The sequence below is a fragment of the Gadus macrocephalus genome, chromosome 9 (assembly GCF_031168955.1).
Source record: "Gadus macrocephalus chromosome 9, ASM3116895v1".
Classification (NCBI taxonomy): Eukaryota; Metazoa; Chordata; class Actinopteri; order Gadiformes; family Gadidae; genus Gadus; species Gadus macrocephalus.
The window spans coordinates 19,787,330-19,802,140 of NC_082390.1; the positions used below are offsets into that span (position 1 = coordinate 19,787,330).

Here is a 14,811-nt window from a genome sequence, read left to right on the forward strand (position 1 = left end):
TCTTTCGTTCTTTCTTTCTTTCGTTCTTTCTTTCGTTCGTTCTTTGTTCGTTCTTTCTTTCTTTCTTTCTTTCTTTCTTTCTTTCTTTCTTTCTTTCTTTCTTTCTTTCTTTCTTTCTTTCTTTCTTTCTTTCTTTCTTTCTTTCTTTCTTTCTTTCTTTCTTTCTTCTGTTCTTTCTTTCTTTCTTTCTTTCTTTCTTTCTTTCTTTCTTTCTTTCTTTCTTTCTTTCTTTCTTTCTTTCTTTCTTTCTTTCTTTCTTTCTTTCTTTCTTTCTTTCTTTCTTTCTAAACTTTACAATTTATTCATCTCTTTCTTTATATCTTCCTTTATATATTTGTCAATTTATTACTCTCTCTTTATTACTATATTCAGCCCTTCTGCCTTTCTTTCTTTCTTTCTTTCTTTCTTTCTTTCTTTCTTTCTTTCTTTCTTTCTTTCTTTCTTCTGTTCTTTCTTTCTTTCTTTCTTTCTTTCTTTCTTTCTTTCTTTCTTTCTTTCTTTCTTTCTAAACTTTACAATTTATTCATCTCTTTCTTTATATCTTCCTTTATATATTTGTCAATTTATTACTCTCTCTTTATTACTATATTCAGCCCTTCTGCCTTTCTTTCTTTCTTTCTTTCTTTCTTTCTTTCTTTCTTTCTTTCTTTCTTTCTTTCTTTCTTTCTTTCTTTCTTTCTTTCTTTCTTTCTTTCTTTCTTTCTATCTTTCTTTCTTTCTTTCTTACTCTTCTCTTTCTCCCTCTATCCATTCTCCCCTTGTCTTCCTCTCTTTTATCCCCTCCTTCTCTGTCTGCCTCCCAGTCCAGGGCCCACTGCCCTGCTGGGTGACGCAGGGCAGTTCTCTGTCTCGGCTTTCATCTCCCAGTGAGGAGGAGTTAGCCTGGCAGCGTCTGGAACCTCAGGCTGAATAAAGTGTCCCCTCTAGTCAGTGACTCCTGCAGTGGTCCCGGCAGCTCAGTGGAGGTACAAACCGTTCTCAAATCCAGAAGAATCCACTATTGACACAATGGTCGTGGCAGGCTGTACCCGGTGCATCAAATACATGCTATTTTTCTTTAATTTTGTTTTTTGGGTAAGTTCATCCAATTTTTCTCGTCAATTTTCACCTCTCAGTGTATGCTGCACCTTGAATGCCTCTAAGAACACTCGTTACTCATCCTCCAGGGCTGGTTAGTAAGTTATGGCTCAGAGAGGGTTTCCGGTGCTGCTATTCATTCTGCTGCCATGTTTGGTTCAGCGATGCTGGCAGAGACGTAATGCCTTTTAATATGGTGTATTGTTGTGATGGGCCGAGCTCTAGGGAGTCTGAGCTGGGATGGAGGAGACATGGACCCTAGGCCAGTGTGTGTGTTTCTCCTGTTTCATCACTACTTCAGTCCAGGAGATCGCTGCACATCATCTCAATACTGCTTGTTGCTCTAGAGTTTTTCAGCTCTTATAGATTTCCGATACTATCAAACTAAAACAACATTGTTAAAAATCATGCAACATTATTTAAAGGAATAACACATAATAAATATATAAACTTTTAAGAATTTTAAACGTAGAATTGTCCAAACAGGACCAAATCTTGCCAGTGTTTTCCTTCTGCATAAGCTTTGCCAGAGGAAGACATATTAACTGGGTTATTTCATCCATCTCATTACCTCTTGAGAGAAAAATCCATTGAATAGCCTACAATCTAAGTAATAGCTTGACGTGGGTGTAGCTGTAGCCCAGTATGGTGTATGTCTCTGGCCTTTGAGCTCAGCCTCACCACCACCTCCTGACAGCCAGATGTTCACATCCTCTCCGCCCTGAAGCCACTCGCCGCTGGCTCCTGCACAGTCAGAATCGATCACTCACCGCGGCTGAACTTCCTTTGCCTTCATTCAACCCATTGTTTCCACTGGAGATAAGCCTGGAGTCCCCACACATCCTGAGGACTTTTGACTTGACTGACTGCTTCCTCTGTTGTTGTCCCCGGCGTGCCCTGTCACTGGGAAGCGCTGCGAGCCCTCTCTCTTCCTCGTGCCACGGGATTTTTCATGTTGAGGACCCGGTTTCCTGTTTCCAAGGAAACAATGGATAGGAGAGGTGACCCTAATTCTGCCCGTAGCGCCGCAGTGTAAACACGGACCCGAGGAAGGGAGCCCTCAACATGTGGTTGTAAAAGTACACCACCTTTTGCCTCTCAGTGGCGTCACTTTAAATAATTATTATAATGCTCTGTATTTCTCTCTTTCCCTCTCTCTCACTCTCTATATCTCTCTTCCTCTCTCTCTCTCCATCTTTCCCTCTCTCCCTCACAATCTCTCTCTCTCTCCCCCTCTCTCTCTCTCTCTCTCTCTCTCTCTCTCTCTCTCTCTCTCTCTCTCTCTCTATATATATATATATATTTCTCTCTCTCTCTCTCTCTCTCTTTCTATCTGTATGTGTGTGTCTCTCTCTCTCTCTCTCTCTCTCTCTCTCTCTCTCTCTCTCTCTCTCTCTCTTTCTATCTGTGTGTGTGTGTGTGTGTGTGTGTGTGTGTGTGTGTGTCTCTCTCTCTCTCTCTCTCTCTCTCTCTCTCTCTCTCTCTCTCTCTCTCTCTCTCTCTCTCTCCCTCTCTCTCCCCCCTCTCTTTTTCACAGCTGGCTGGAGGGGTCATCCTAGCTGTGGCGTTGTGGCTTCGCCATGACAGTAAAACCAGTAACCTGCTAATCCAGCAGTTTGAAGGTCACCAGGCCCCCAGCACCTTCTACATCAGTAAGTATCCCCTTTGCCCACCACACTCCCAAGCCCCAAACCTGTAGGCTAGAACCTACAGCCAAGAGTCCTTTCAATTTTAGTCCTCTCTTATTTTACGGCTCTTTTCATCAGGGTAAGAGAGATCTAGCTGTTCACGATTTAAAGGTACCGTAGTTAACCCTAACACAACAGAGCCTAAACACTGATTATTGTAACGGTTTCAGCTCAACTGAGATTGGCATGAACACTGCCAGGGTTAGAGCTTCCAACCCATACATCATTGTAAAATACCCTTCGTGTAAAGCTGTTCACCAGATGGTATTTATTATCTTTATAACGTGGTATTGGATAGTATTCAACAATCCGATTTATTGCGAGTATTACTGGAGATCCTAAAGTCATTACAGTTTTTCTCAATCATTTAAACACGTTTTCTGAAACTATAGCTCAATTTCTCAAAACTCTAAACACAAATCATTTAATCATTTTGTCAAAACTACCCAAATTCTCTCAAAACTGATTTTTTCCACCAAACTGTAAATCAACCACCACACAGCTATCAAATGAATATCTCTTAGACAGCATCAATCAAACACTAGTGTGATCAATTCAAATGAGCTCCAATGGGCTAAACTCACAATCCCTGCTTCCCAGAGTCATACTGTAGTTGATGCTGCAACATTGTTCTGACAATTCACCAATGTTACCTATTTTGGTAAATTACAGTACAGAACTGTAATTGCACTGAGTTAAATGTTTAGACTGTCTTTCGGGGGTTTGCCATGATGATATCAGTGCCAGTACAAGTAAAAAAAAAAGGAACAAAGCAATTTCTTTTTTTTTTACTGTAATACTGTAAAATGTTCAGCTGAACTGACTGCATAAAAAGCTTTTCGTAGGCCAAAAAAAAAAAAAAAAGAATATAAAGGAGGTGAACAGATGTACATGTAAATCAGTATGTATCCCAGCTACAATCCTGATCCGGCCAAAGGACCATATCTACAACACAGGAGAGCTCACCGAGTCCTCTTTAATGCTCTGACACATGATTGAAGTTGAGTTTAAACAGGTGAGAAGTGAGTTAGACTTATTGGTAATTAGTTGTTGTGTTTTGAAGGCCAAATGATGAGATTTGTGCTTAGAGTTTAGCAAAAATGTGAAAACAGTGGAATTGCGCTTAGAGTTAGGCAGTTTGGAGTCTTGTAGTCTATACATGAGCTTCAAGTTTTCAGAATTGTGTGCATAGTTCAATTTCTTGTGTGTATACAATCGAGAAAAACTGTAAGGGATCTAGTTTTCCCGGTTTTTATAAAAAAAATTGCACAGCACATTCCACTATGGCGGTTTCCTTCCCCGGTTTACACCTGGCACGCTGCCCCGCAGGAAGTGTGTTGTTCATACAGCGGCTATAGTTAGCAACACTTTATGTTGTTTTATTATGCAAGTGAGCTCCAGAAATAGCAAGAGCCGGGCTGACCTCTAGGATGACCTCCGAGGAGCGAGCAGGCCACAGGACTCGCGGGCCCTACCCCAGGCTCAGGACTCAGGGTCGTCACAACACGGATGTGTGTCTGCATAGGGTTCTCTCCCTATGTCCTCCCAAGAGGCGGGCTGGATCCGGACTGGTCCACATCCCATGCCACCAATCTCTGGAAGAATGGTTTTCAAAGAAACATGCCCAATAACGCTGCTGCCCCTAACCAAGGCCAGGGCCCTGTACCTAGGGTTGGCTCCTGGGCACTGCACTTTAAGGCAGCCCACTGCTCTTAAAGCTCTGAGGTTATGGGAAAAGAGATTGAATTACCCCACAGGGATTAATAAAGTATTGCCTCTTCTTATTCCACCTCTTCTTTTACATGTTCGTTAGTAAACAAACGTCACTACACACAGTGAAAAGATTCCCACGTACGCCGTGTTCCCGGTAGTCCTCCACCCCACATGTCCAGCTCATCATCATGCATGCTAATGTGTCTGAATCACGGGCTCCGACTGAAGAACATGCTGTAGCTCACAGTAGCATGCTTCTTTCAATTGTGCGACCGGTGTAGCTCTGAGGAACTTTGTGCGACCGGCCGCCGGTCGTCTTTGTACCCGGGCCATGGGTCATAGCAGCCTGTCATCCATCCCCCCTCTGCAGACCACAGCCAGGCCTCAAGACATATACAGCTTGCAGCGCGGGCCTCCAGGGCTTGTAGGGGGGTTGAGTTGTAGCGCGTCCATTCATTTACATTTGGCCCGTTCCACTCCCATACTCAGCCCACAGCTAAGTATACGGAGTGCAGAACGTCTGGCTTTTTATAGAGGATAAAACAGGGGCCCACATGTGATTTAGAAGGCAGGGCGGCAGCGGAGGCCCACCCAAGACACATCAAGGGAGCCGTGACCCCCTCCCTCCCCGCGGCCCAAACATACGCCCTTACATAATTCAAATAACCTTGTACATCTGCTCAATCACCCCTCAAATTAGAGTTTGGAGTGGATGTTTTTAGCATGTGGGAACAGCAAAGTGGTGTTTATGTGGGTCTGTAAATACACACGCTCCTCCCTCCTCCAGCAGGGCTGGGTGATTATGGATGGCAACTGAGTCCCCGGTCCAGTGTGGCTCTCCCCTAGACTCCTGAGAGAACACTGACCACAACGGGTCTTACTTAGACGGATGGTGTGCTTGGAGGAAAGATGATGGACTGCTTCTTTGGTTCTGTTTTTATGGCCTGTACTGCTGGTGTGGCTTTACCTTTCTGACCAGAGCATGCGTTAACGAGAAAATTGCAAAAGACCTGCAACTCGGGGGACATTGTTACATATAGTGTTAGTCAGATGTATTGTAACTAGTGGTATATGCATTGTAACAAGAAGTGTTACGTGTATAGTAACATGAAGTGTTACCTGTATAGTAACATGAAGTGTTACGTGTATTGTAACATGAAGTGTTATATGTATTGTTACATGCAAAGTGTGTGTGTGTGTGTGTGCGTGTGTGTGTGCGCACGTGTGTATGTGTGTGCGCGCGCGGTGTGTGTGTGTGTGTCTGTATGTCAATCTGTGCTCGTGAAAATTTATGACGGATATGGCAAAACCATAAGATCCTGAGTTGTGTGTCTTAAAATATGAAATAGTGCATGGTGGAGATACTGAGTTGGGCGTAAGGCGTGGGGGTTGACTCCTAAAGTCCTGAACTCCTGACTACATGGGGAGAATAAGCATGATATGGACGGGCTCTCAGGCTCCAGATGGCCAATAAGGGCTGAGGAGCTATAGTCAAGACTGGACTTGTATTACAGAGGTGTGGACAGATAACTGCTCAACCATCTCTGGTGTGCTGGCAGACTTTGCCCAAATGAGTTTGTACTGATCAGACCCGATCCTTCTGGTCCATGTGGGTCCAGATTCAGAAGAGGAGCCTTAAACTGGATTCTCTCTCGTGTCCTCACTTTGTTATTTCATTTACAGCTGTCAGCGCAGATATAATTTCCAAGTCCTTCTCGTTCTCTGTGCTCCCTCTTCTCTTGGTGTGTGTGATTGTATGTTTATGATTGTGTGTTTGTTTGTGTGTGTGTGTGTGTGTGTGTGTGTGTGTATGTGTGTGTGTGTGTGTGTGTGTGTGTGTGTGTGTGTGTGTGTGTGTGTGTGTGTGTGTGTGTGTGTGTGTGTGTGTGTGTGTGTGTGTGCGCGTTTGTGTTTGTGTTCAAGGGAATTACATTCAAAGTCCACACATCAAAGAAATTCTTCTGATGACCAGAAGAAATGAGATTCACGAAGAGGGTCGTCATAGTAACTAAAGGTTTTTCAGCACCTCGATAGATTCTAGTCATGGCCAGTGAAATGATGAGGAGGACGAAGATGGTGATGATGAGGAGGATGATGTAGATGGTGATGATGAGGAGAACGAAGATGGTGATGATAAGGAGGATGATGAGGAGGATGATGATGAGGAGGATGATGGAGATGGTGATGATGAGGAGGAGGATGATGGTTGTGGGAACTGATGAAAAGGCAGCAAGGGAGTGAGGGCTTAGTGCTGAGTGTGGTGGCACTCCAAGACACACCAGTCACAACGTCTCATTCCCTCTGTCGCATTTCCGTGTGTGTGTGTCCATGTGTGTGTGTCCGTTTGTGTGCTTGTCCGTGTGTCTGTATGGTGTGTGTGTAGTTGAGTGGTTGTGTGTGTGTGTGTGTGTGTGTGTGTGTGTGTGTGTGTGTGTGTGTGTGTGTGTGTGTGTGTGTGTGTGTGTGTGTGTGTGTGTGTGTGTGTGTGTGTGTGTGTGTGTGTGTGTGTGTGTGTGTGTGTTGCTATATGCAGGTTGTTGTGTGTTCCCACTTTATTTTAAACCTTTATGTAGGGGTTCCATTAGTATGTCAATGGCTAGTTTATTAAACATGTTCCGATGAAGTAGATAATGATTGGAGAACCAAGTAGTGAAGTCTATGTTAATCTAACAACCTGCTGGGAAGGTTGTGGTGGCCCTCTTTCCCCCGTTATCGGCACTGGTAGTCTACCTGTAGGCTACTATATAGTTAATCCATTTTAGATAACATGAATATGTTTAGTGTAATCTAGAATCAGCCTCCTTTGAGAATGTTAAAAAGCAATCACTTGTAGATCCATAGATTAGGGAAACCTTTTACCAATGCATTATGTTCAGCTCGAACTCAATATAAATGCTTTTATGAGCCTTATCTCTGGCTCCCAGACCGGTGGCCCGACTCCATTCATGTTGTTACCCGCACGTCAGCAGCGCCACCTGGGGGCGGAGCGGCCCTACAACGCAAATTTTTATGGAACTATCATGCTTTTAGTCCAGTCATTATGGATGGCTTGATCTGGCTAATATAATAAGTAGGTCTCGCAACAGGATGTGCATTTCTGAGCGTGTGTGTGCGTGTGTGTGCGCGCGTGCGTGTGTGCGTGTGTGTGTGTGTGTGTGTGTGTGTGTGTGTGTGTGTGTGTGTGTGTGTGTGTGTGTGTGTGTGTGCGTGTGTGTGTGTGTGTGTGTGTGTGTGTGTGTGTGTTGGTTTGTAGGGATGATTGATCGGTGGTCATAAATGTAGGGATTTGTAGGGATTTGAAGGGAGTGCGTGAGATTTTTTCGGTCTCTATCACTGACTCTCAGGATCAGGCTTTGGCAGACACTTCCTGGATGTAGAGAATGGCATGTCCATTCTCTACATGGACATGCGACTTTACACTTTTTTAGTATAGTGTAAAGTCGAACGTTTGGGTGATTTACGTTCAACGTAGCCTAAGTTGGACGTTCTGCTGGTGCAACCAGTTGCAGGGGCGTAGCCACATGGGGGCCAGGGGGGGGGGCACGGCCACCATTGGTCAGATGTTGGCCACCCCGCTGCCCCCCCCCCCCCCCCCCAGTCTGAAAAAAATGAAAAAATAAAAAAACCTGAACGGAAACGGTCTGGAAGAAAGCCGAAATATATGCATTATTATTTTTATCTAACTTTGACGTGTAAAACTTATCTAAAGCGTTAAATTCTGATATTATAAATAAACATCGCACTTAACCCCTCTAAATAAAGGACTGGCCCGAGCTGGCCCCGACAGCAATAATGTCCTATCTACGCCCCATGTCATGTAACCTCCCCAGCCAGGGAACGTAGGCAGGAAATGTGCGCGACGAGGAAACAATAAAGCTCTTTCACTGTCCTCTAGTGGTGACTTTTTGAAGTAGTACGCCGTCATGCTCCCAAAACAGATAATGCATTATTGTCCAATTCATTATTTGCCTGAATTTGTAGGACTACGTATCATCATTAAAAGGCAATATATAATGGATTTATAAATGTTTTCTGTGATCATAGGCGTGTACATCCTGATCGCTGTGGGGGCGGTGATGATGTTTGTCGGCTTCCTTGGTTGCTATGGTGCCATCCAGGAATCTCAGTGTCTCCTCGGTACGGTAAGTCTATCAGAGGAGGGGCAGGGGGCCTTTGACCCTGATCTACAAGACCGGGGGGTCTCTGGTTTCCAGGCATGGACCTATTAAAGGTTCCAGGGCAGGCCCGATGCTTAATGGTAGATGATTTCGACCAATCTGCTCTGTTCTGCCGTAATCATTTACAAGATTAAGTTTGTTAAAGTAGTAAGTGGGAAGCTTAGGTTTAGTTGGTTTAGCCTTAGCAAAAAGGTAAGATTATACAGGATGCAGCATTTAATTTAATATAATAAATAACAAATTTGCATGATATGATTTCTAACTTGGCTACTTAATAATTATTTGCCGAAGGCGAAGTGAAAATAGGGGAATAACCCTCAAGACCGAAGGTTGAGAAAACTAGTATCAACGGAAACTCTAGTATCATTGATAATGAGATAATCTGTCTTTCTTTCCCCGTAGTTCTTTTTCTTTTTGATAATGCTGTTTGCTTGTGAAGTGGCTGCTGGGATCTGGGGCTTTATGAACCGGGACACAGTGAGTATAACACACTCTCAAACCCCTAACACACAACAAACCCCTAACACACTCTCAAACCCCATAACACACAACAAACCCCTAACACACAACAAACCCCCTAACACATTCACAAACCCCTTACACACTCTCAAACCGCTAACACACTCTCAAACCGCTAACACACTCTCAAACCCCTAGCACACTCTCAAACCCCCGCACACACACACACACACACACACACACACACACACACACACACACACACACACACACACACACACACACACACACACACACACACACACACACACACACACACACACACACACACACACACACACACACACACACACACACACACACACACACACACACACACACACTGACGCACACCATCTGACTCACGCTCCAAACCCATTTGGTGTTTATAAGCTTGTGTTCTTATGATGCCGGTAGACGAACGGTGAGTCACGCGGGGCGCACTGCCTGCCCTGCAGCGTGGACCAGCCCACGCTCCACTGAGCCATTCGCACCGATCCAACCCGTCTTTTTTCATCGGACCCCAGGGGGCCTCGGGAGGAATCACACCAATAAAAGTTCAATGAATAGATTGTTTTTTAGTAGAGTATGTCAATCTAAAATTAAACCAATGAAAATTCAATAAATAATTTGCTTATTAATAATTTATATCCACCCAAAATCAAATCAATGAAAATTCAATAAAAAAATCACTCTTTAATGTATGTTTTGTAGCCTTACTTGCTAACTCGTCTGGCGCCTTTCCAATCCCCCAGATCTCCAAAGAAATGATCAACTTCTACGACTCTGCGTACATCAAGGCGGTGGACATCACGGGCAGCCCCAACAAAGACTCCGCCATCAAAGTGCTCCACGTGTTCCACTCCACGGTAGGCCTCCGTCACGCTCGGACCATTCTCCTCGCCTCTAGGCCCTCAGTCTGATCCTGTACATCCTGTAATCCTGTAGTGTGCATCCATTACATGCAGTGATGACTTAACATGGACTCTAATGTTCACGTAACTAGTGTGAGATGACCAGCGTGTGAGGAACATGAACATGGCTGCTCTGCTTATCTCCCCTAGCTGGAGTGCTGTGGTAAGGGAGACGATGGACCCCTCTTCAAACAGGTCACAGGCACCCTGTGTCCAAAGCTGACCGCCAAGGACTTGCTCGAATCACAGGTACAAACCTACTGACCACATGACACTATACAATCACCACTCTGTGGAGGAAGATAAGCATTATGAAGGCTAGGAACAAATTTGCGAACCTCTCCAACGCCACTTTTGATAACAATTCCTAGTTTAGAACTTGTCGGCATGAAACCACATTTCATTTCAACACCGTGTTCATACTCCTCGACAATTTCTTTGCAACATATGAACTGAAAGACACCTTTAATTCACACATTTCTCAGAACCTCATCTTCTCAAAGACAAAAGAAAATGTTTATTTTTAGCCAAGCAATGGAATTAGGCAGCAGGCTGTGTGGAGCCAGACCACTGAAACCCCTGAGAGGTTTGCTGGTCTCTCTGACACCACTGGGTTGTGTGCTGGTCTCTCTGAAACCCCTGTGTTGTGTGCTGGTCTCTCTGAAACCCCTGTGTTGTGTGCTGGTCTCTCTGAAACCACTGTGTTGTGTGCTGGTCTCTCTGAAACCCCTGTGTTGTGTGCTGGTCTCTCTGACATCACTGTGTTGTCAGCTGGTCTCTCTGAAACCCCTGTGGTGTGTGCTGGTCTCACCCCCAGAGCTGCCATGTGAAGCTGATCGACCTGTTCTCGGAGAAGCTCTACCTCATCGGCCTGGCGGCACTTGCGGTTGCCTGCATCATGGTGGGTGGGGCCCCCTTAGCGTATTCGCCCTCTGACTGCATGTCAACACGTCCACGTCACAGCTAATGGCATGTAAATAGCTTTTAATTGAGTCGGTCGATTGATTGATTGAATAATATCAACGGTTTTGTCAAGACAAGTTCCTGGTATTTTCATAGCCCTTCACAGGTACAGGCTCACAGAGCCTCACGGGCCATGTATCACCACGCCCTCGAACCCTTCTGAAGGGGATGGAAACATGAATTGATCCTCAGGCGTTTGGTATCACCTGTCTCAACCTGATAGCATACGTCAGACACCACATCACACTGCGGGAATCGACCGGGGTTCATGCATTGCTCAACTAGTGTTCCCTGCAGCGGTATCAGTGCGACCGTAAACAGAGGTTGTGACGCTGTTTGAATGAAAGGTAATACAGTGCTCTCGTCCCCTGTCCAGATCTTCGAGATGATCTTCACGATGGTGCTGTGCTGTGGGATCCGGAACAGCCCGCCTTACTAGGAGAGCGAGGAGGGCGGGGGGGGAGCTGTGCGTGAAGGGATGGCTCTTCTTCCCTCATTCAGAACGTTGGAGCAGAATCAGGATATACCAGCGCTTATAATGTTGTTGATATTATCTCAATCAAATGACGTACAATCCCACCCCCCATTGTGATATTATTTATGTGTATTCTTTCATCACAATTCTTGTTCTTTTTTTTTTCGACGGGGGTGTATCTATACAGTATCTATTTTTGTTTCTATTTTTCCTTGGCGATTAATATGTTGAAGTGAATGATTAAATAACTAAATAATAAAAGGATAATAGTAATATTTTGTTGTTTATTTTCACTGCAGTTTTCCTTATGTAAATCTTAAGTTGTAGTTGTGCAGTGTGTGTTGCGTTACTATTTCGTTTTTCTGAGAGACATTTAGGCAGTGTTTATAATCTGTGTTTGTAAGATTTTTAATAGATTGAATTTATTTTGTGTGTCCTATAATCTTATTCCCCAGTACCCTTTTTCTCCATTTTACCTATTGTACAACAATCTGTTTAAAACCCGCTAGGCCTAAAACATTTAGTATTTTCTCTTGTACATTTTCAGCTTTTTTTTCTTTGGGACAGATTGCTCATTGTATTGTTGTACTGATGAATTAACAAAGTTTAATAAGGAATAAACTGTTCCAAAAACGTTTGTTGAGTATACATCGGATTCTTGATCTAGACTAGACCAACCAAACTCTTTCAATCAGTGTGCCAAATCAAATGTTTCAAATCATCCTATGACTAATCAAATTTACAATGTAATGTTCATCCAAACATTTAATATAACATTGCAATATGGCTACACGGTCGAATAGATACCCGTCAATTCCGTAGTTCGAGATCTTTCATACATTATATGTAACTATGTTCCACCACAAAGGGGCAGGCCGAGCGCGTCACAAAATCATATCCTTTTGTGGAACCCTATGATCCGCTCCAGAAAACGACTGGACGTCGAGGCTGCATGCCCCATCCAAAAATCTCCATCAACTCGAAACCAACTGATCAGAAGAAGCTAATTGGCCATATATGTGTTGACTCAGGTTTTTTGTCAATATAATCAGACGAAACGTCTTAAATATCAAACAATCATAAGCCGTTGAGAGAATAAAACTCATTGAAGCAATTAAATTAAAGCTTATTAAAAAAATGATTTTTGTAATCGTGTAAACTTGTTCTTCTACATTTTGATATCATGTCCTTTGCTTCTTTCTCACTGATCAGACTTCTGCCCTCAGTGTCTGCCTTGCGCTTAGGGTGCCTATATTATATACATATTCTTATTATATTTCTCACTGGCACGTAAGCCTTAGCTTAAACTACTTATTCAAGAAAAGAATCACCCTTATTATATAACCTCCTATTTGTATAGCTCCTCAATAGTGTTTTATACTTGGTCTTAAGGCATGCTTCAAGATCGATGGTGACAAATGACTTAATTAATAACAAAGGTAATGAGGTTGCATTAATTTACCATTTTCACATTAGTTTATTTGGTAATAAGAATGATCTAACAATTAACCTACTTATTAAATGGCAGTTAACTAATGGTCAGTTATCTAACTCTAGTAAGATTTAACTAATGGGGTTCATGTTTAATAATGGTGTTCATTATAACTAAGGTAATGGTAATCATGGTAACTACGATTTTAAATTATACATTATGTTGTAGGGTTAGGGCAAGGGTTGACCCTAACTCACTAACCCTAACTCTAACCTTAACCCTACCACTAACCCTAACCCTATGCTATATAATAATGTTTGTTACCTAATACACTAATCTTAACTCATGGTCAATAATTGTACCATTATTGTCACCACAACAAAAACACTAAATATGATAAAGCCTCCGCACTCACATTCCTTCGAATGCATTTATGGTCATGATCTACCAAGACAAACCTAAACCACCTTATTAATGTTTCATGACTAAATGTAAACCCAACGCTCTTCCTCAAAGAGTGTCTGATTTCTTCATCTTCTGCGCGGTTGGCCTTCACTCATCAAAGGTCAAGAAGAAGAGCACGAGGCAAACAAAAGAAGACACTGTATATGTCACACTAATAAATATTCATTACAATTAACTGTAGCAACTCAAAAATAAACTGTTGCAGTTCATGTCAGTTTACAGCACATAATTGCAATAACAGGATAACCTGCAGGTGGTGTTGCAGCAGCAGTGTTTGTATTCAGGTGGAATTAGTCTATTCATTGAGTATTTTCCTTGTTTTACACTGTGATTAAACACCACCACATGCATTCTGTGGTCGGTGGCACCTTGTGGTCCGGCATGTTGGACATGGGGTGACCAGATCCCAATTCACCAAATGTGGGACAAAGACTACGTTTGTGTTGGACAATGTGGGACAATGTGGGATACCAATGCATCGAGGTAGTCTAAAATAAAGATGTAGTCTATAAAAACCAAAACACTTATATTCTGCCCCTGTGCATTGTTTCTTGTTGGTGGGCGTGCCCTTAACCTGCGTCCGCGTCCCAGTTTGATAGACATGATCAAACAGCCCGCCCGCCCCCTTATGACAGCCCTCACTGCTGTCCCCGCACACAGCTATTTGATGAATGAAAGATCATAGAACTCACAAAAAATATTGAGTCTGACTATCAATAACAATGCGGGACAATGTCTCAATTTGTGGGATGTGTAAAAAGTAATGGGAATGCGTGACTGTCCCGCCAAAGCGGGACATCTGGTCACCCTAGGTGGACACCTGCCTGTCCCACACCCCCCGTCCATTCATCACTGCAGCTGAGTCACCAGGAGAAGTCTGGCCAGTTGAATCACAGAACCGGTTGGACACAAATCACACCTGTACTGCACAGGTGTGTCACAGTCCTATCATTTGGTCTGTCTTTCTAGTCTCTTACTCTCTATCCCTTTCTTTTTCTGTCTCCCCTTTCTCTCTCTGTCGCTCTCTATCACTCTCCATTCCTTTCCATCCCTCTATATCACTCTTCGTCACTCTCTATCTCTCTCTCTCTAGCAATCCCCCTCTCTCTGTATTCCAGTGGTTGTGAAAGCCCCGAATAATCCGTTCTACTTAATGAGTCGACTTCATGTAGCGATTAAATATGACAAAGGATTGCCACATCCGATGACGCCATGAGACAAATGAGTTAAGGTCACGAACTGAAGCTCTGGAAGGGGGCGCCAAAGACAGGACCGACGCAAGCCCACATCCTGCACCCCCTGCCCCCTACCACTAAGAACAATACTGTGCCCCATTTCAGCCAGCATGACCTCGTTTTGGGGTTCTCTCTTCCACCCACACACACACACACACACACACACACACACA

General features: G+C 43.6%; 1 protein-coding gene across 1 annotated transcript; it reads left to right on the forward strand.

Moving 5' to 3' along the window:
- The first annotated feature begins 823 nt into the window (after positions 1-823).
- Positions 824-12,143, forward strand: LOC132464740 (CD81 antigen-like). The gene is made up of 8 exons (XM_060061283.1): positions 824-1,074; positions 2,615-2,729; positions 8,523-8,620; positions 9,059-9,133; positions 9,910-10,023; positions 10,219-10,317; positions 10,886-10,969; positions 11,408-12,143. The coding sequence occupies exons 1-8, from the start codon at positions 1,009-1,011 to the stop codon at positions 11,468-11,470; spliced, it is 714 nt and encodes a 237-aa protein (XP_059917266.1). The 5' UTR covers positions 824-1,008; the 3' UTR covers positions 11,471-12,143.
- The last annotated feature ends 2,668 nt before the right edge of the window (positions 12,144-14,811 follow it).

Coding starts and splice junctions, on each gene's coding strand:
- LOC132464740 (XM_060061283.1), top strand. CDS start 1,009: ATGGTCGTGGCAGGCTGTACCCGGTGCATCAAATACATGCTATTTTTC. Junction 9,134..9,909: donor GCTTTATGAACCGGGACACA/GTGAGTATAACA, acceptor CCAATCCCCCAG/ATCTCCAAAGAAATGATCAA. Junction 10,024..10,218: donor TCCACGTGTTCCACTCCACG/GTAGGCCTCCGT, acceptor TATCTCCCCTAG/CTGGAGTGCTGTGGTAAGGG.